At 41.8% G+C, this 22,272-nt stretch overlaps 1 protein-coding gene across 1 annotated transcript in view; it reads left to right on the forward strand.

Moving 5' to 3' along the window:
• Positions 1 to 22,272, forward strand: part of UBXN7 (UBX domain protein 7) — a 31,546-nt gene extending 9,274 nt beyond the window's left edge. Inside the window, exons 5-11 of the mRNA XM_074590673.1 lie at positions 1,211 to 1,323; positions 7,558 to 7,704; positions 8,095 to 8,185; positions 9,341 to 9,468; positions 9,905 to 10,298; positions 11,038 to 11,117; positions 15,751 to 22,272. Of these exons, the coding sequence (XP_074446774.1) occupies positions 1,211 to 1,323; positions 7,558 to 7,704; positions 8,095 to 8,185; positions 9,341 to 9,468; positions 9,905 to 10,298; positions 11,038 to 11,117; positions 15,751 to 15,912 (1,115 nt within the window). The 3' untranslated portion in view covers positions 15,913 to 22,272. The remainder of the gene's footprint in view (positions 1 to 1,210; positions 1,324 to 7,557; positions 7,705 to 8,094; positions 8,186 to 9,340; positions 9,469 to 9,904; positions 10,299 to 11,037; positions 11,118 to 15,750) is intronic.

Raw genomic sequence — 22,272 nt, forward strand, 5'->3', positions numbered from 1 at the left:
GAGTGTTTTGCATCGCCCAGGTTCCCATATACTTAGGTGCTGTTGGATGCTGAACTGAAAATGAGTATTCATAATTACTTTCTTTCCCCTGACAGGTTTTCCAGTAGTAATGAACTTGTCAAGTACTAAAGTCACTGGCAACTGTGTAAATGAAAATATACCATTTACAAAATCATCATACCCTTAAATTTTCTCTCACCATCTCCACTTTGTTATAAGGCATTTAGAGGTGCACAACGTGTAAAACCATTGTGAGGGTTTATAATGAAACTTTATCATGCTTTTTGGTAAAACTTCATAGATGAATGTCACTGTCTGGCTATGTCTGAAGAAGTGTCCCTGGCCATGAAAGTCAGGATTATTTCCTGTCTCCGGGGCCTGCTCCACAGGGATGCTTTTTTCCCTTTGGGGATCCAACAGCTGTTAAAAAATGGCTTGTACACTATGGCCATTGACAGCTCCTTTCACTACTGGAAAGTTTTCGGTCGTGGGATAGTTATTCCCCATTTCAGCTGACTTGGTTCCGTAAAATACATTTTATCACTGCATTTTTATGTAAGCAATTGCTGTGATTTACCTTTATTGCGTATGATCATGTGTATGTAGGAAATATGTTCTGTATTATTTTAAATGGAATTGATATCACTAAAAGAAACCTGCTTTTGAGCAGGTACTTGGGGATAAACAAGTCTGAAAACGCGTTCACCTGAAAGAGACAGTGGTATCCTGAGTGGGAAGAGTAGATATTTAATATAAACATCCAAAGATATTTTTGCATGTAAACTAAGTTTTGTTTTTCTTTTTCTTTTCTGTGGGATTGCCTTACAGTCAAGAAATAGAAACACTGGAATAGAAATATTCAGAGTAAAAGTTATGTGCTACAATCTAGCTCAGTTTCCCCTTTTGAAAGCATCACTGAGGACAAGCCACTGCTTTTTTGTGCTCTTTTGTTTTCAAATATTGGTATATGACCTCCTCTGCCGATACTCATGTTTATTAAGATGTTTTTTAAAACTTATTTAAATGCCCAGTGCTTGAGAAAGCTAGGAAAAGCCAGGGTTCTTACCTTACATAGCAGCTAATCTCGTTCAGTGTGGTCTAACCGTGTGACTCTAGTGCTGAAGTTTTTTGTATGAGTGTATAGTCAATAATAAATCCATCTTTTGAGTATTTTGTCTAATTCAGCTTCGTTTCCTCTGGGGCTGTGCAGTTCGACAGGAACAGGAGCTACGAAATGGAGGGGCAGTAGATAAGAAACTCACTACTCTAGCAGACCTCTTCAGACCTCCCATTGATCTGATGCACAAAGGCAGCTTTGAAACGGTAAGTTTTGAAATTTTGGTGCAGTTCCTTATGTGATGACTGTGTACAGCGTGGAAACCTTGTGTTAGGCTGCTGGCATGCATGGGTCCATTTGTCGGATGATCAGAAAGTTACAGAGGACCATACAGTGCTAAATATTTGATGGACTGCATGTGGAAATGTGGATGACTTACTGAAGGATTTAACTGAAGACCACATTGTCTATGTTTCAATGTCAGTGTGGCAAATCACGCTTGGTGAATGACTTTAGTGCACAAAGGAGGCCGGTCAAAATGGAAAAATTGCATCCCTTGAAGTATCTCTGTATAGCGCGATACAGAAAAAGCTGGGGTAAGATTGCTTTTGATAGGTGAGCAAGTACTTCCCAAGGGTCTATGTAGTTTGCAGCACAGTCTTGCTAAGAAGCTGAGGCGGAGTTATGTTAACACAGCTAAGTGGTTTCTGATACCTGAGCTAGTAAAAGTATTTGCGTGTGTCTTTGTCATGAAGGCACAACTTTATCTTTAGTAGAGGTCTCGCTTTTCTATAAAATCACAGTGCTTGTCTTTTGCATCTGGTAGTGATGGGAAAAGAATCCAAGAGATTGTCTGGCTGAGGAGGAGACTTAGCTTTAAATAATTCCAGGTGTCACCTTTTCTGTCTGTGTAGGCATGTGTGGATCAAGTCCTAAGTTGTTATGGTATGGATCAGTGACTTAACTAGTGATTAGAGAATATGCAAATGGGTATATATTTTTATTTTTTGAGCCCATAATTTCTAGATATTCTTCAGAAGTTGCAGTTACTACTGAACTTCCACCTGGTCATCTTTAAGTAGCTGGATCAATTATAATTATATGATGATTTTGTGAGAATGCAAACTAATGATCAAGTGGTGCAATACAGATGCTGCAAACAGTGCTAGAGATCTGACTTCATGAGCTGAACAAAAATATTATTTACATTCTTTTCACATTTGCCTATCCTGCCATGCACAAATCTTAGAGCACTGCTGGAGAAGTTTTGGAGAAGTGTGCCTTTACTGAGTTTCCAGCTCTCATCCTTTTGGCTTCATCTCTCTTTTTATGCTTCCCAAATCACCAGGGATCAGTTGGCTTGTCACTAATTCCTGTGTTCTAACAGTGCCCTCCATATATTTAATCTTCTAACAAAATTCCAGGTTTGAAGGGAAGGTGACAGAGGATGGCTGCGTCTGCCTCAGCAGGTAATTTGGTGCGATGGAAGCAGAGGAGCAGACTGAAGTCGCTGGTGCTGAGGCATCCCTGCCTTGTGATACACGGTTCAGGGTTTACTTCAAACAAAGTTGTGCCAGGCCCTCCCAACTGATGATACCTGCTGGGCCTGTGGTTCACAGCTGTTTGTGAACCAAGCGAATGTGTGGGTAAAGTCAAAAGTAAAGGGAATTCACATGAAAACAGCCAGCGCTGCTTCAGACTGGAACATACACAGTCAGCCAGTGCCTTCTGACCTCGGGTGTGCAATTTGAGATGTGTGCTAGTCTTTCCTCGTGCTTGCTGAAAACATATCAAGACTTTAGCAATGTTGATTGTGGCATCGGCCACAGTCAAAAGTAGTTTCAGAGGGTGAAATAACTGATTGATAGATTTGATTGTCCTAAAGTCTCTGCATTCTTATTCAGTCTTGTAAATTAAAAACAAAAAACGAAAACAAAAAAAACAAATGGGCGTGGTGGTTTGTATATATACATTTTGTCCTGTTCTTTGCAGTAACTCAAATTTAAAGACATGTACACTTTCTGGTATTCAGCTTTTTGTGTTCTTGTACAGTTCGTTGTCCTATGGGACATTCTTCATTTGAAACTGGCGGTCCTTAACTCCATTACAATAAAAGCCTTCAGCTTCTCAATTTGTTTTACCTTTTATGACTGTAGACTGCTGTACTGCTTCAGCCTGGGACAATGTCAGGCCTCCTGTGAATCCAGTGACAGGAGTCTCCCAAAATTAGCAAGCTGCTAATAGTGTCTTCCTTCTCTGTACGCTTAGATAAACATACATAAACTAGATGATAAATCAGAGATATTTATTACATTCCAAAGTATCAAGGACTAAATACTGTCATTTTGATGCTCTTGTAGTTTAGTGTCAGTCTAAGTGGGGTTTTATTATTATTATTGGTGGTGTGTGGTGTACTCTCACCTCCGGAGGGGTGTGCAAGAACATTCTGCTGTGTTGTGCTGTGTACGTTTATCATAGGATCATTTAGGATTTATTACTTTATTCAAACTTAAGAAGAGTGGCGGCATCTGGTCTTAAGATTTTCATGTATCTTTGTTGTTCATCTTTCGTTGCTCCTCTCTGGGTACTCTAAGGTTAATTTTGATAGTAAGTAGATTTGGTTATCTTTGGTCTTCCCCAAAAAACCTAATTTTTCTCCAATTACAAAGAAGCTTTGTTATCAGAAAGGTACTGAAAGTTGCCATTTCATTTTAACTCAGTAATGCTAGCTTTTAAGAGTAGGTGAGAATTAACTTTCATTGAAGAGAAGTTTTCAGGTGTTGAATGATATTAGGTTTTTTTTTTTAATCTGTGAAAAAGCAGTGTGCTTCACATACAGAACAACTTGTGATCACTATACTTGTAAAGTTAAGTGTGTGATTAACTTAATTACACCACAGAAATGTGGTGAAACAGATTTGGCACAGAAAATCTGTAAAAGACTTTATTTTAATCCTGTGGGCCTTTTGAACATGATGGCTAAGCCACTGGATGTTAGTTACCTAGTGGCTGGTAGAATGGGGCTACGTAAACCAGAGGCAAACGAGTGATATGCCAGCAATTTGTTAACCTGAATTGCCTTTTTTTTCCTACTAGAAAATTTGAGAAGCTTTCAGAACTTAAATACACAGTGTCACTGAAGTCTGTGTTTGAGGAGTGTCGCATGGTTATATGATTAGGCTGTTAAGAGTCAGTTAAGATTGCACAAGGGATTTTTAGCTGTCGGTTCCTGACTGCAATATTGAGCTTTAATGTGTATTAAGCTTCAGAGTTACCTCCTTAATGTGGAATCTGCTAGGAATAAATCACTAGAGTATAATAAATACAAAGCATGTTTGGTCTGTAATTTATTTAAAGAACAGCCTGTTTTTTTCTGATGTCAAAGACTGCTTTCAGGAATTGCAGAGGTGTTCATCTCTTCATGTGTGTGATGTGAGATATGATTTAATTTGTGGGGGGTACACACCAAATTGACTTTAGTTTACACTTTGTGTTTAGGGAGGGGATAGTTCTGGCGTGTGCAGTTCAGTGCTTAACACTCATTAGGAGTTCAGTACTTCTGTGAAGTGACTGTATGTAATGTGGCAGAGTTTCAAGCCTGCCTATATGAAATTTCCTTGGTTTACAAATTAAAACCTTTTCTAGCTGCTCCCTGCTTTACAGCTGATACTGACTTTTTTTTTCTTTGCATGTAGCAAGCAGCAATAGTTTGGAAGCTAATCTAGTCATTGTACTCAAATGGTGCAATTAACTTCGCATAAAGTGCTTCTAGACTGGCCGTTTGTATAAGCGTAGCCTGCAGATGCACCTTTGGCACAGGAATGGCTGGTTAATAGAAGGATGTGTATGCCCTGTCCTGCACTGGCCCAGGCAAGAAGCCTGTCTAGCACAGATAGGATAGTTCTTGTTAGATAATCTCGTGCTGTGACTTTCTGTCACCTGTTATCTTTCAAACTGAATCATGCTTGATTAGCAGATGTACAGAAGGTCACAAGATGATGGCTCCACTTCCTTGTTTCCCTTTACTGACGTAGAGGAGCAGTGCATTTCAGCAAAGCTGAGCAAAGAAGAACCACCACAAAATTTGTAAACCATATATGGTTCAGAAAAGTCAAATGAGAGGAAAACACATTATTGTTAGTAGTGTGAGAGCTAGAAGTTACCCGTCAAGATCCAGTACTGAGTGTAAAACAAGGCTACTTTCACACACTGTCTAACCAGATTGCTGGTTTGTTGCTATCAGTTGTCGTAGTGATGAAAAATGTGAGTGGGTAGAAAAGGGAAAGGTAAACTTAAGGCAGATCAGTTTGGTTTTGTTTGGGTTTTGCGTCTGGCCAGTTGTATCTGAGATCCACTGCCTGTGTCTTTGAAAGTTCCTACTCCGCTGATTCATGGAAGCTTGAACAGAGATGCTTGCAGTGAGGTAGTTCTGTACTTACCCTGTCTGCATGCTCTTTTAAGTGCCTGGTGCTGGCCTTTGTACCTCTCGAAGGAGGAGGAGAAATGGGGGGCAGTTCATGTTGGCAGTAGTGGATCTAAAGCCATCAGACATAGCTTTCAGGATATGCAAGCCAGCTGTTAAGTCTTCTGTTGTTCTCTTTGTCACTTACCAAAATGACCCACCAATATAATCTCCAAACCCACAGTATTTATTCCCCCCATGCTTTTCTCCTTCCACCCACCTCCACCCCCTCAGAAAAACCCCAGTAGCTGTGTAAGAGCAGAGTTGTGTATGCATGAGTTGGTAGCAATTTAACTGTGTCCTTTCAAATGTTAAATGTGAAGCCTGTTGTTTTTAGAAGGAAGCTAAAACTAGTTTCAAAAGCTATACCTGCTCTGCTGGTGAAAACTCATCTTTGCAAATGTTCCGTGTGGAATTTCCTGGTTGCATCCTTTCGAGGACCTTAGCTGGACGGAGGAAAGGTAGAGCCAGGTTTTCATTTTCACTAATACTGAAAAATATACAAAGTAAGTGTAGCAGAGTGAGACACACTTTCCAGCTTTCTAGTTATATATTTTTGAGTTTGTTCTTTTAATCCAATATGGATTACACTAGAACACAGCACTAAGGCAGTCCAATTTACTCAAATAACGTATGGATTTTTGTTCCCTTTAATCTTGGACAGTACCTGTAGACCTCATCTTAAACTGATTTCCTAGAATTAGTTCTCAAAAATCCACAGCTCGCTCAAAACAAGTCTTTTACATAAAAGCATAATGACTATATTTAGGACCCTTACCAGTTACTCTCGGTGTCACCTGCCCTGCTTTTCTGTCCTGGTGACCAAATACTGGATTCTGACACTGTAATGTTAGTGGTAAGTAGTCAGTGTGAGGTCCCTTACCTCCTTACAGGAGGCCTATTCCATTCTTCTACATTTATTTTTTTTTCCTTTGAGTAAAATAAAAATTGGCTCTGCAGGTCACTTGGCCGTGCAGATAAATTTTGTAGAGTGAGATTCCTCACTTTGTGAAGCTAAGTGTGTGGGGGTTCACATGTCTGTCTATCACACATTGGATAGGCTGACTATTCAAAAGTGCACTGGCTAAAATTCGTTTTAAAATTAAAAACTTTGGTTTGGGGAACAAAATATTGCCCAAAACAGCAAAATCTTGCATAACATCCTAATTCCTTGAATTTGCTGTTAAGTGCATTACCAGCAGGATGGTGGGCACACTTATAAATAAATACCTTTTTTCTTTTTTTAAAAGGAAAGGGAGCTCATATGCTAGTTCCAGTCTTTCCAGGCGGTAAGAACATTCCTGCTGTTGATATAGCCCTCTTTTTTTCAACAGGTATGACAGTTCAGCGATCAGAATTACATTCTTGATCAAACTCCTACCATTAACTTGCCACCAAGCAATCAGACAATGCCAGCTTTGTGACTCAAACCAGTAAGATTTCTTCCTGCACCTTCCCGTTTTCCTCCCCACTTGCAGTCTGGATAACGAGCATCAGAAAAAAGGATGCTTAATTTGGCAGTTGCACAGTAATAGAGTAACTCAAAAGTTGGAGAGAAAAAAGAAAACACGCAGAGAGGGGGTCCTGTTGAAATGATGCCAGTCCTCTGTCAGTTATGCAGTCTACTTAAATAGAAGATGATCCACAGGTTTATCTTTAGAATGAGCAGGTCTTTCCTCTGTTGTCAGATCAGTGTGATTGACTACAGCCTTCCCCGAACAAATACTTTGTTCAGCGTCCCTGTGTCCTTCCCTGTCCCCCCAAATTGCTTTTCCCACTCTGTGCTTGACTTGTTGAAATCCAGCAGCTATGTTCATCGATGCGATTCTGTAATTCAACCAGTCTCATTTAAAGCGGGTCTTTCAGCCCCGCCTTCCGTTTTGTGGACACCTCTTCACTAGCACTGTCCATCTTTCTCACTGTGAAGGGGCTTTGGTGAAAAATCTGACAGCGTTAGAAGCCATCACTGATCATTGCTGGCATTGATTAAGTCTGGCTCTTCAGTTTTGTCTAATGAAGTTTTTCTCTCTGCTTACAGGCCAAGGAGTGTGGTCAGATGCAGAACAAATGGCTCATGATAAACATTCAGAATGTGCAAGATTTTGCCTGTCAGTGTCTCAACCGCGATGTCTGGAGCAATGAGGCTGTGAAGAACATAATCCGGGAACATTTCATTTTTTGGCAGGTGGGAAATTTAATGGAGCTGTGCTGGTAACTTGGTGTCCTGGTAGATGGGGCAGTGAAAACAACGGACTACTTTGAATAAAACAGCACTGTTGCAGTTCTGTTGGTGAACTTTCAGAACAGATGCAGTAGTTCGTGGAGATGTAGTTCATGGATGTGCATTTGAATGCAAAAACTGTCTTTCACTTGTGCATTCAAGATGTTACCACGTAGCTTCTAATACGTGGACTATTGTAGACGTATTTTCAGCTTGTGAGAGTTACTGAGAACTGTATGTACCATTTGTAGTGTATACTGTAAAACAGAGGAAAAACTTTGTACGTTTTCAAGATACAGTTTGTTAGTGTTCCCTCTCCATCCAGTAATTTTCTTCCAATGTGGTGTTTTGTAGGTATACCACGACAGTGAGGAAGGACAGAGGTACATACAGTTTTATAAACTAGCAGACTTCCCTTATGTCTCCATCCTGGATCCCAGGACAGGTAAGATATGTGACCGTGGGTTACCTGCAGTTTATATATCCAGTGAGAAGGACTGGCGGTTGTGGGCTAGTATACTATCTTTCACAGTATGTGTTACATTCACCTGAGGATCTCAGTTACGTTGTTTTGCGCTCTGAGAGACTTTGTTGTCCTGAAAGAGTGAAGAAGTATGTTTTGGAGGATCTAAGGGAATAAAACTCGCGAGGCTTGCTGAAATTTTGTGTATTTGGTTATCATTCTTGAAAGAGTTTAGCAAGTACTTTGCTAGGAAAATGAAGGTAGTAGTAGTACCACCTGGTGGTAAAACTCTGAAATGAATGTCTTGTAAGTGTCCTTTTAAAAGCTGCTTGAATCATCTGATGAATAAACTACAATATTTGTAAGCATTACGTGAATCTGCTTCTTGCTCTGTGCACGGTAGCTTTGTGAGGCTCAGAGACGCCATTAAATTGCATCTGAATTTTGAAAGACCATTTTGTCTTTGGGCTTTCTGTTTGAGTTTGGTTTTTGTTTTTAACTGAAGAATCAAACTTCTACCTCCCCTTCTGGGTCTTATGAAATTGTTACTTTTTCTTTAGTATACCACCTCTCTTTCTTCTTTTATCATCATATAATGCCACTATATCAATTGTCTGGTCTCCTGCTTCTCAGAACTGAAGTAATAGTGTCTGTAGTCAGAGCTGAGATTTCTTGCTGTATGACTTAAACTACCCAACCCCTTTTTTTTTTTTTTTAATGTTGAAACTGAAGTTAGAGTACACTTCTTAGCACTTTACTTGTGGAAACAAGTGCTGTTTGCCAAGGTGTAGAATCAAAGCAGGCAAGAATGTAGAAATGCTTCTTCATAAACTTTGGCTTTTTTGGCTTTTATTCCTTTTGATGCCTAATTCACCGTTCTGTGCACATGTTCCCATGGATAAAAAGAAAAGAATGGAAATGAACAGGGTCTGTATTTATATGTGTCCGTGACTGAAATCTTTTCAAGGGGGTGAATGGAGGAGGCTTCATAATTATCAGGTGGTAGCCTGTAGGAAGCTTCAGTTCCACAAATACGGCCTCTTACAGTGTGCATGCACAGCAGTGAATTGGTGTGTTTGACCGCTGAGCCGCAATCTTTTGCTGAAATTACGTTTCGTGACATCTTTTGTTCCCTAGGCCAGAAACTAGTGGAGTGGCACCAGCTAGATGTGACTTCTTTCTTGGACCAAGTGACTGGGTTCCTGAGTGAGCATGGACAGCTGGATGGCCATTCTACTAGTCCTCCCCAAAAATGCTCTCGTTCAGTAAGTATGAGGCCCTTTGGGAGGACTGGGGAAAACCGAAAGAAAATGTTAGTGTGTCTTTATCCTGCTGTACTGATTTCCCATTAAGTAGTATAAAGAGAGTTAATGAGTTAGTGCAAGAGCATGGAAAAATACGGTGTGCCACGGAATGCCTTTTCGCACAATAACTATTTTGTTATTATTTGTGCAGTTTGTGCTTTCAGCATTTGTTTTGGATTTAGCAGTCACAGAATTGTGCGTGTGTGGAAGGAAAATATATCGCTCTGTTTGAAACTCCAAGGAGTCGTCATTAAGTAGTCACAGTATGACGAGCTTTCCATGGTGTTTGCTCCTGACAGTTTTAGAAGCTTCTCTTCGGAAGACTGATGTCCTCTTGTTTTTCAGTATGCATTTAAAAGCAATTTTTATGTATTTGTGTTATGTCTGTGTTCAACAGGAGAGTCTCATTGATGCTAGTGAGGACAGCCAGTTGGAAGCTGCCATCAGAGCCTCGTTACAGGAGACGCATTTTGATTCCTCACAGGCCAAGCAGGAGAGTCGGTCAGATGAGGAGTCCGAGTCGGAGCTTTTTTCTGGAAGCGAAGAGTTTATTTCGGTTTGCGGATCTGAGGAGGAGGAGGAATCGGAGAATCCTGCCAAGATGAGGAAGTCTCCGCACAAGGACTTGGGGTATAAAAAAGAGGAGAGCCGGAGGCCTCAGCCTGAGCCCCCTGCAAGGACTGAGCCTGGCACAACATCAAATCACCGAGTACTGCCTTGCATTGATGCAGGGATACTGGAGGAGTCAACTGACAAGCCTGAAAGTACATTTCAGGGCCTAGATGTGAATGGTAAGTTGCCACTTTTTTTTTATAGTGACCTGTGTTTTGGGGTTTTTTCCTAAAAATCTTTATACGCTGACAAGCGTGGTTTCATCCATTGTTTTGAAAAACTAAATCTTTTCTTCTGTCTTACTCCGTCCTTGACACCAGCTGTTTGAGCGGTTCACCTTGCCAGCAGCACCACTTTGGCATACAAACTGCAGAGTTGTGTCAGTCACTGAGCTCAAGTTTCTTAGTTTGAGACCTTGTCCATGAATAAAGTACGCATTGGTGTAATGCGGGTGCATACGCCAGGGCTTCTACCAGTATGGTAGAGAGAAGCAGAGAAACATCAGCCCCACCTCGTGCACAGTTAGCTTGGCTGCCTCGACGGTCTGGACTGAGTTTTAGTAATGCAACTTTGGCCCATACAAGCGAGTCCCCGGAGCCTCCGTTCCTCCCTGTGGTGCCTGAGTTGGGGTGCAGCTGTGAGGTGGTCTCAAAGGCAGAGGTAGCACAGCGTGCTTTTCTCTGGGAACGATGACTGTTTTCAGTCACTCCTATTAATTCCTGAAAGAGTCCTGAGTTTGATGTGTATATTTTAAACACATGTGGTAGAAGTACGTCTTCATAGACTGGAGCCTTTTATTTGTCTCCAGTCCCTAACCCTGCTATGCTGCACAGTAAAGCATGCCCCCTGAAATCTACAAAAGAGCTCAATTCAGCTGCCTTGTTGTTTGTTAACTTGTAGTAACTTCCTTTATGCTAGGACCAAAGGCACAGCTGATGCTAAGGTATCCAGATGGAAAGAGGGAACAAATTTCACTGCCTGAACAAGCTAAACTTCTGGTGAGTGGAGTTAAACGGAATCCTTGTTTGAGTACAGGAAACTGGAGAATTTCTTTCCCTGTGGTGGCACGGTTGAAATCAGATCTAGTGAAAGTGGTATATCCAGGGCGCACTTGTGCTGTCATTCTGCTGTGTTTCTTCCCTGTCGTTCCTCTCTTCGATCAGGAGATTCTGCTGGCTCTGCATGTTTCCATTGCTGCTTGGGTTGTGTGTACACTCCGGTGTCTTCCTTCGTCCTAAAACTGCTGGTTTCCTTTCTGAAATTACTCTAAATGGATTTTGCATTCATCATTAAATTACTGTAAAATGCTCTCAGGTCACTTGTTTATGGTGGTTTGTTTTTTGTGTTTTTTTTCTAAATGGAAAAGCTCAACCGTTGTCTGTGGTCAGATAACGGTAAAATCAAAGGCAAAACTCTTCATTCTTTTTCTCCATCTCTTTCACTATACTTCCACACTCCCTTCTAGACACAAATGACAGAGCAGAGTTTGGAGGAAGTTCTCCCAAAACAAATTCGTTATAATACTATTTAATTATTGTACTTTGGGTACAATATTGTTGAATATCAACTGTGCTTTGGGCTTGTTTTCCTTGGAGAAGTCGATGTGGATGGCATTTCCATCAGAATTTTGCAGGTGCTTATCTGGAAGCAGTGTGTATTCCTGTTAGCTGTGAGTTTTTATGGCACAGAGGCCAGCGAAGCTCATTTTAGTGAAATTAACCTAAAACCTCTGTATTGAAGTATTAGGGAAGGCAAAAGCACACCTCCTCAGAAGGATCTCGTGCAGATGTAGAAGAAAAGTGTCATGTCTCTTACAGACAATGAGACTATAACCTGGTCTGCAGCACTCTAGGAGTGCACAGTGTCTCAAGCTCATATTCTCATCCTTAGATGAGAATCCTCAGCCTTGAAAATAAGGGGGGGGGAAATTGCTTTTGTTATACTGTCAGTGCTCTCAAAACCAAGCGTAAGTGGGTCGGTTGTAGACTGCCTGCAGTACTGCACATGGAGTCCTAGGGCTGAAATATGAAGACTGAGAAACACTGTCAAGAGCACCGCTGTTGCTGTAGGAGTCAGCTTTACTTTTTAGACCTTCATTCTTGCTTTCTCATAGCAGTAATTGGTGTATAATCTTTATCCAAGTACTCTTTTATATCTTAACTGCGTTTTGCAAGCAGTCTCTTAAAGTTGCATGTATGATTAAACATGTAGCACTTTTGATTACTTACTTAGTTTATTTAGGTGATAAGTAGGTGTAATACTGATATATTCCTGATAATCCTGATTTCTGGTTTGACTCCTTTTATGGACTGCGGTAGTTAAAGGAAGTTAATCTCAGCATGTGATTTCCTTTATTGCCGCCTGCTCTACAGTCAGCAGAGGAATTTAAGTAAGTCAAGGTTTCTGGGTAAAGTTATCTTTTTGTTCCAGAGCTGAACAGGCACCTTTTGTGCTCACGTCATGTGATCTTTTAAAATCATTTCAGCCAGATCAAGTCTCAGGTGCTTCTTTGTGAGCATCATTTTTTTCAGCCCTTAGTTGCTTCCATTTTAAACCTGTCCAGAACTATAAAGAGAAATTGTTTAAGGAGAGGAGTTGTTTAAACTTCTAAAGTGTAACTAATGATAAAATGTTGCTCTCCCACCACCACTAGCTCTTTTTAAAAAACATTTTTTTCCTTTTTTTAAATCATTGCATTGTTATCAATCAAGAGTGGCTTCTTTATGCACGGTTATCTCCAGGATGTGCTTATGCTTCCAATATTACTGTAATCCTTTTTTTTTTCCTCCAGGCAAAAAAAAAAAGGGCAACACTGTCTTTTTGTAGAAGTAATTGCTCATTGTGTGCAATTAAGTAGCTGACTTCACTCTGTTCAGCAGCTCAGCCCTCTGTCTGCATTGTTGCCTGAATAACTTTAGTTGTCTGCCAAGTGTCATAAGGTGTGCAGGAAAGGCTGGCCTTTCAATGGGACAGGGAGGGAGATGTGGGCAGTAAACTTAACTGAATTTTTACATACGGCTATTTTTAAAGGAATTTTGATCGTCCTTCTTACCTGAAAAGGAGGTTAAGCCCGCTTACTTGCTTTCCTCATCAGACACAGGCATTGTAATTTGTAAAGCCTGTTGGAGAACAGTCCAGGTAAAAGAGGAGCTTGGGGCGCCAGTCTCCTAATACTAAAGGTTGGTTTGTGTGTGGATTTTGATGAACTTGGAAGAAATATCCGTGCTGGTACTTCCCTGGTTGCTCTGCAGTCATCAAATCTTGGAAATGTAAAGGTTGAAAAGGATCCCTGGAGATCATCTGGCCTAACCCTCTGTTGAAAGCAGAACTATAGATGAGGTTATCCAGGGCCCTCTCAAGCTGAATTTTGAGTACTTCCAGCAAGGGACATTCCAACACTTCTCTGGGCAGCTTACAAGTTTAATTTCTCTCACAGTAATTATTTCTCTCGTTCCTTGTATTCAGATGAAATTTCCTCTGGAGCAATTGTGTGCATTGTCTTTTGTCACCGTGCATCTTTGTGAAAGAAATGCCTTTATCTTCTCTGCATCGGAACACTGTGATGATATTCCCACCAAGTCTTTTCTAGGCTGTACAATCCAAGTCCTTCAGCCTTTCTTCATGTACCGAGGCATGCCCAATGCTCTAGTCATTTTGATGGCCCTCCACTGGATCCTCTCCAGTTTTTCCGTGTCCTCCTTGAATGTGGAGAGACCAAAACTGAACACAGTATTCCAAGTGTGGCCCGGCAGAGTGGTGGAATCGTATCCCTTGATCTGCTGTCAATACTCTTCTTGATGCAGCTCAGGTGTGCTGTCGCTGCTGCAAGGGTGCACTGCAGACATGTGTTGGAACTTGATGAGTTTTGACAATCTCCCTGTGACATTCTGGATCTTGGCTCAAGGCAAGCAGCAGGCTTCCAAGACTCAGAGTTAGTCGGCAGTTGAGGGCTTCAGTCCCCCGCAGGAGTCCCCTCCACCAGCATGCACTGCTTTTCCCTGATGGTTTTGACCTACTGAGTAGGACCAGTGGGTCCAGTTGTGTCTTCCAGTGGAACTTGTTTGTCCTCTCCATTTATTGCCGAGACTGTATTCTTTTTTTTCCAACTGATCTTTTTTTTCCGACTGATTTGTTTATTTTTCCTCCCCAAATGATAGGATAGCTGCCGTTTTGCAGCCACAGGTCTCCAAGGTGCCTTATCTTGCAAGTTCCTGTTCTCCCTGTGGTTGTGTCATGCCTCTGGTCATCCCATTCTGTCTGCACCACGGGGCCTCAGTTCTTGCCCTTGCAGCATTGCTGCCAGCATCCTCCTGCTTTTCTGCTCTGATGCCACAGAACAAGCTGACCTCTTCCTGCAGCTCCTTGACCTCGTGCTCTGTCTGCGTCGATGCCCCTAAAACATTAGGAAGAGTGCTGTGGGCTGCTGTGATGTGTCACGTCGGCACCATGTGACCGACAGCTTTCCTACCAGAGCACAAACACCAAAGTGAACAGCCACCCAAGTGATCTCCTGAGCCCCTTGCCTGTGAGCTGCAGCAGTAACTGCCAACTGCTTGTTTGCAACCACTTTTTTTTTTTCTGTGTGCTGCGTTGCTGTGGTCCCAAAGCGGCAGCTAAATAGCGAGGGGAAGCTGGTGGAATAATTGGTACTAGTAGAAGCTTAATACTCTTAGCTTAGCTCGTTACACTTAATTGACTGGCAGAAATTGCACACCAAAACTATGCAAACAGTATTGTTGGGACCCCCTTATTTTTTTCGTATTTTCCATTTTATTACCTAGTAATTGTCTTTTTTCCCCTCTTTAAAACACTATGACTCTTCATTCTGCCTGAGTCTTGCAGTTGGTGTATCCCCTACTGTTCTGCCAATCTCCATTTCTCTGTCCCTGTTTATTTGTACTTTACGCTCTCATCTGCTGTGTTTCCTGGTGAACCTGGGAAGTCTCTCCCATGGTAGCATGGACATTAGTTCTTCCTGCTGCATCTGCTTGGTGGGTTGTGAGGCTGCTATCCCTTCGTCCCAGTGCCCTCTGTATCCTGCCCCAATCGTTATTGTAGGCGGAGAAGTCAATGAATTGAAAAGAGCTTTAAAAAACAAAACCACCCCAAAACTTCATGCTTCTTGAAGGCAGGAAAAAAATTTAAATTTGTAGTAAAAATGCTGCATTTATTTTTCTCAATGTTACCTGACAAAATTGCTTCTTTGGTGGCTTTTAGGTTTAATGTAAGGATAATATCTGATAAACAAGTGAGGAGGCTTCTGTTTTGGGGCACTTAGGATATTTTTTTTTATCTTTTTTTTTGCAAATCTTATTTTACTGTGCTTTGAATGTGTGATGGGGAATTCAGCTCACTTGAATTAATGTATGTCTTACATGTTGTGTATGTCTTCCTTCCGTTTAAAAGAATCATTAGGTAAGGGATCACTTGGTTATTATTTTTTATGATTATTCATACCACGTGTGGGCCAAATTAGATATTAAAGTAAAAGAGAGTCTATGCAAAATTTGAAAATTTCCTTTGTCTGTGATAGCAAACTTTTTTTAAAGGAAAATAGGATTATTTTTTTTTTTACATTATTTTGTGTTGTTTTGAATTATATTACAGTTCTTTGCCTTTCTTTCTCTCCAGGCTCTTGTGAAACATGTCCAGTCAAAAGGATACCCCAACGAACGCTTTGAACTTCTCACCAATTTCCCTCGAAGGAAACTCTCCCACCTGGACTATGAGATCACGTTACAGGAGGCAGGCCTGTGTCCTCAAGAGACTGTCTTTGTGCAGGAAAGGAATTAGCACCGTGGCCTGAGTTCTCCCAGCCTTCCTCCCCTCTCCTCTTTGCCTGGGACACCAACTCATTAAATATGCAGTTGAGGGTCATAGGATTGCAGCGCTGAAATCAGGCAGGCAGCTGGCTGGCCCTTCTCTCTCTTTTTCCCTTCTCCTGCTCTAGTGACCAAATGAGAGTGTTCAGAGATTTATTTTCTTCCTCAGCTTGGGCCCTGTGGAGAGCATCGAGAAGAACATCTTCCCTTTGTTTTCATGGAATAAAGTAGAACGGTGATCTGTGTATGCAGTATGCTGGGGCTTGGAATGGCCATAGTACACATACCCTTCTCGCTGCTATTCTTAAATCTGTTTTGTTTAATTTATTTTTGAAAATAGTGTGTGATAAGGCACTGAGTCATCTCTCTGTAAGGAGAGAGTGTAATCTTCAGTACAGTCTTTCCTTTGTTTTGATTCTCTACATGAAAGGTCTCCATTAACCGTACAGCCTTCTTAAGGGTTCACTTATCATAGAATCATAGAATGGTTCAGGTTGGAAGGGACCTTAAAAATAATCTACTTCCAGCCCCCCTGCCATGGGCAGGGACACCACTCTGTGAAAACTTGGGTTTTGGGAAGGAGTTGGGTTGAGCTGTGGTGAGATACTTTGCCTCCATCTAATCTAAAGACTTCTAGATTGCATGCATGTTTTCCTCCTGCTTTAAATGCTGCCAGTAGAGATGGTAAGAAAAGCAACCAACCACAAATAAATCCCCAGCTATACTCTATATGGGATTGACTGCTTGGCCCCGAGGGAAATCTGCGTGTCTGCTGTTGGAGCAGGTTTGACTCCTTGGTGGGGTTTCCATTTGTTCTCTTCCCAACATCCCCTAAGTGTCTCCTTTTTACTTGCTCTCAGGATTTTGCAAATGATGATAGAAGGTGGCAGGATACTGTAAAGATCTTGGACTCTCTGGAGAACGCCTGTTGCAACCTGTTAGTTGGCTTTTTTCTTTGCCTGGTGTTTTGTTTTGTTTTCCCCAGGAGTGACTAGCTTTGCAGGGGTTTTAGAGCACTGACTGCAATTGAGCAGGACAGCAAGTCCTAGGCAGGTTTTCTTTCATTGATTAAAAACATACACAGCCTTGCCAAACTGTGGAATGAATTAATGCTTTATAAAGGACTTCACAGCCTGGTGGCTCCCATGCTCTAGGCCGCTTTTTATTCTATTTTCATGTTCATCTACTGTCACTTACCTCTAAATATGGAAAGCTGCTCCTTTATTTAGGCTCTCTTTTCATCTGCGGAAGGTGGCACCAGAAGTCACACAGGCGTATCCTGTGCGTACACTGGGCCGTGCAGAGTGCCCTGTTTTCCCAATGTCTTCTCTAAACATTGAGCTGTTCATCAATTGGTGTTAGGGTAGGCATTACAGTGGGATAAAAGTTGACTAAAACAACCATCCTCAAGGTGGATGTCAAATTTGTGTATTTACAATGAAGAACTCAGTGTAGTGTGCTCTCATCAGTGAGGAAAACGGCATGTGAGACCTACCATAACTGCTAACTCTCTGCAACTGTCAGCTGATTATACTTGTTAAAGACTTTCTTTAGTGGTCAGAAATTTAGTGTAGACTAAAACTTTGCAAGATGTTTTGCCTTTAATTTCATACTAGCCTGCATACTTTGTAGTCTTTGAATGTAGGGAATCACAGACAATGTCTTGCGTTTCCCCTGGTAATGCCCACTCACAGGTGTCGTCTTCTCACAATTGAGGTTTTACATGTAATCATACAACTGATTTCCCTTCTACACAAAAACTATTTTGCATTCTGCTGCAAGATGCAGTACCAGGAAAGCAAAATCTGGTAGCAGTTTCCCAATCAACAGTTGATGTGACATCGGATGTCCTTTTTTGTTTGTAAAGAGGCTCTGTCATGGAGGCTGCTTTAGAAAGTGAATTGCAGGGCCAGCAGAAGAGCCGGGGGGGTTGGTGTTTGGTCTGTGAAGCAGCAGTGGCGTCTGTAGACTGAAGGATCCTTTGTGTTTCTAGGATATCCCAATTCATAACTCGGACGTACGAGAGAGTGGGACACAAGGAAACCCGTTCCATGTAGGTCTGATGCTTCCCTAAGTAGCTCCAGCTGTCTAGTTGAAATAACTCACTCTTACGTTTGTTGCCTTGAAACTCATTACCTCTTCTGTGGTTAGCCACAAGAAAATCAAGGCGGGCTGCCGACAGGACAGAGTTCCCAACACGTGTATAGATAGATAGTCCTTTGGTCTCCCTCAGGTGGGCTGGCATGGGAGCATGGTGACCTTTCCTGCTCTCCTGCCTGTTCCTGCCAGCGTAAGCAGGGAGCCTTTGTGGTCCCTCCGATTCCTCTTGTGCATTGCGGTTGGTTGGCTGTGTTTGCTGGTGGAGGGCCAGCTCATTTTGGACAGGCTTGGGTTTGTTATCCGCGCTGGGAACGTTGTTCCACATCAGCTTTTCTAGCAGTTAAGTTCAACAGACAAAATTGACTCTTGCCTTTTCAGTCCTAGGTCTGTTTTACTGGTAGCTTCTCTCCACCCCTGCCCCTTGCGGCTGGTCCTGATGTAGGTGGGGCTAGGCTGTCCTATGTGAAAGCAATCTGATAGAGAATAGCTAACAGCTGTATCCCCAGTGGGGAAGGGGGGAAACTGCACTGCAGGCAAGAGCATGAACTTCTTCCATCGGTTTTGCTGCTGGAGAGATTGTGCGCTGCATGGGCCCATGCTGTGAACCTTCCTGTCTTACCCCCTCTTTCAGAGCTAAGCGTCTGAGGTGCAGGGCGGTGGGCAGCCGACAACTCCTTCCTTTCCTCTTTGCTCAGCTGTAGGGAAAGGAGTAACCTTACATTCATCATTTTGCTATCAAAAACAGAAGTGGGAGCCCTAGGTTAGCTTTTCATTGCTTTTGTTATGCCAAGAGGAGCTGGGTCACCTCTCTCATGAGGAAGGAAACGTTGCACTTGGCTGCTGCAAGTTGATTTTTAAACCGTCAAGAAGCATGCCTCTTGAGCACGGTAAATGGTTTTGCCTGCTGGTGTAGTGAGACCAGGAGTCCTTACGCTCACTTCATTTTTAATTTCTTGAGATTTTATTTAGAAAAATATTAGTATTTTTATAACCTAACAGGGAAAGAAGAATGTGAAACTGAAGATCTACATTGAAAATGGGATTTTTTTTTTTTTTTTCCCTCTGTCTCACAGTTCCTAGTAGTTTGTTCTGTTCCAAGAAATTATGAGCCTGTTTGTTTTGCTTTGTTTCTCTGGCCCGGTGTGTTTTTTCTTCCAGTTTTCTTTTGCTTTGGTCTGGGAGCAGGGGGCAGAGGAAAAAAATGTTTTTGAGAAATATGTGTCCCTGCATGTGACTCTTCTCTCCCTTTGTCCCTCTCCCCTCTTTCCTCCTCCTTCCTAACCCAAATAAAACCAGTGTTGCAGCACACGCGTCAGTCAGCTGTGCTGTGGTGGCTGAAAGCTGTTCAGAAACAGCACCAACCAGGATTCAGCCTCTTCAGATCTTCATTCATGTTGAAGCCCTTTGGAGTTTTGGAGGCATGTGTTTTGCTGGCCTGAGGAACGTGGCTGAAAATGTTAACCAAGTTCTGCCTGCGACCGCTTGTAGCAGTGAAGGTGTTAAGCTAGTTGGGCTGTTTTTATAAAGAGCCTTTGTCACAGTTGTTCTAGATGTTAAATCTGAAGTTCACATTCCTTTTGACAAGGTTGGAAAAAATGCCTTAAATTTCTGATTGCAAATATGATGTTGAAATATGAAGGACAAAGGAAAAAAATCCTTCAAAGGCTGTGGTTTGTGGCTTCCTATGGGTGTTGCTTGGCCGTAATTTGCACGTTGTGTTGCAAGGACTGCCATGAGTTTGGAGGAGCAGAAGTGCATGTAGACAGTGGAAGTCTTTCTGGGTAGAGAACTAAAGAGAGCTAATGTGTTTCAAGCTGTAGCTTCTTGCTGCTTGCGGAGATGTTTCCTTTGCGTGTGCTCTTCATCTAACAATGCTTTGTTTCTATATTTAACGTCTAACTGCAGCTAATAGTCACAGTCACGGCAATATTCAGAAACAAGGCAAAATGAACGCTGGCTTTTCCTACCAGGTGCTGTTGGCACATCTACTGTTGGCTTTCTGCTTGTGATCCTTCAGAGGCCCAGAGAAGGATTTCAGGTCTTCCTGATGATACGTGCTCCAAGTCAAGCTGATTGACCAGCTTCAACCTCACTGCATTCCCTACTGACATAAAAAAGGCTGATCAAGGCCATGCCAAACATTTTTGGTTATTTTCGTTAGGTTTGGAATTTAGGTCTGCAATTTTTACATGCCTGATGTTCATGGACTGAAGTACGTTGCCCTTCCTGGTGAATCAGATAAGATAAATATTAAAGGAATGTCCATGTATGTGCATAATAGCCAAGTAAAATATAGTTGTCTCCAAAGGTACCTTTGTTCCTAAGTAGTTTTAAACAGCAGTTTTACATCAGCATGCTTTCCAGAGCTCCCTGGATCTTCTGCCTCGCTGTTACAGGAGAATAACACCTCTTCTCCGTTAAAGCATGTCCATTTTTCACTGCTGTTTGCATTTCATGTGGTCCACTACTTTCATAGATGCATTTTTAAAAGACTACCGAATTTATATACTCATCTGCACCAGCTTTTACCAGCTTCCGCTTTTACTGGTGCTATGTTTTGTGCCCTTGCGGAAATTGGCAGCTGGTTTTAGTACATGTTTTAATAAATAAACCTCACTGCTGAAGGGCCTGATTTCTCAAATTTCTGTTCTTGCCGGAGCACCAAGCTTGTTTGCAGGGGCTCAAGAGCAACAAGTGCTAAACTGGAAGTAATTTTCTTTTGGGGGCAAGGCATCGCTTGTGCTGCATTTTGTCAGATACTGGCTGTGGGGATGCGTAAAATGTGGTGTTTGTGGTTGTTTTTCTAAACCACATAGAAACAGATAACAGAGACACCTGCGTGGGAATGCCCATGACAATGGGAAGACGCATGTCATTTCAGGAACTCATCACTTAATTTTTATCCCTTCTTAGTTTTTAGCAAATGTCACTACTTTCTTCTTGTTTAATCCCTTTTTTAGTCAAGTTAGTTGAAAAACAGGTAGTCCTGTGCTCCGAGAGGAGGAGGGGTAGCGGACATGCGCTTTAGGTGGGTGAAGTGCAAAGTCTCAGTCCCATAAAAACTAGGTACACCATGTCTGTTTTAATAGATTTGATTGCAGCCTCTCCTCTCCCCCACCCTTCCTATTTATTTATTTTGACAGAAATTACTTTCTACAAAACAGAACATCCGCTGTTCTAAAGGCAAAATAGAACTCGCCTTTTGAACCCTGTGTTGGCCATCTGCATTGTTGGAAGTACCCGCAGTCACGTGTTTGGAGACCGGCTGTCGAGGTCTGTTGGTTGATGTTCTGCAAAGACAGTGTCGCCAAGGTTTTCTCTGTTTGAGCCCAAGATCGTACCGCAGTTTGGTTATACTCCGCTGTCTGCCCCTGAACCGGCGAGGTTAATGGATACGCTTTCTGTGATGTTGTACAGGATGACTTTTGCTCCGGTGTCCTCTTGTCCGTGAGATCCTTAGTGTCTGTCCACTCCCAATAAATATAGCCATATGTATATACATATATATATACACACACACATGTGTTTTTAATCGGAGAATGGGGCACTTAACACCAGTGCCTCAACTTGCCTCAGTTTTTTGTTTTTTTCACATGGGTGTATTATGAGTGATTGCAGAAGTTGGGGATTTGGTCACTGTCTCTAATTACTGTGAGTGTCTGCAGTACAGAGAAAAGTCATTTCGTAACTGCTTGTTAAATGGTGCTGAGACTTTAAGGTATAGAAGGATAGATAGTAAAAGTACTTGGAGCAGGGCAACGAGGTGCTATTTTATAGAGCAGATTTATATGAAGAACATCTGGGTAAAACTCAGCTCGGAGACATGGTGCCTCATCAGAGACACCAGACTATAGGATAGATGATTTTTATAAATGAGGCTGTTTCCTCTAATTGGTGAACTTACAGTGTCAAAATTATGACATTTTGATACTGTAAAATCACCAATTAGAGGAAACAAGGAAACAGCCTCTTTTTTTTTTTTTTTTTCAAAATTATAAAATTTTGAAAGCCTGTCAGTTTTTACGGTAGCCACTTTCTTCTTCAATGATGACGACTTCACGTGGGAGGAGGGAGAGGATTAATTTGGAATATTTCAGCTCACTGTGCTGGGAGGGACCAAACTCAAGGAAACCTCTGATCTATATACACAACTGCTGCATTTTTTTATAAATATATGTAAATGTCCTATTGTAATATTTGATCCTGGAAATAAAACAAACTGTTTTCAGTA

Source organism: Larus michahellis, chromosome 6 (genome assembly GCF_964199755.1).
Source record: "Larus michahellis chromosome 6, bLarMic1.1, whole genome shotgun sequence".
NCBI lineage: Eukaryota > Metazoa > Chordata > Aves > Charadriiformes > Laridae > Larus > Larus michahellis.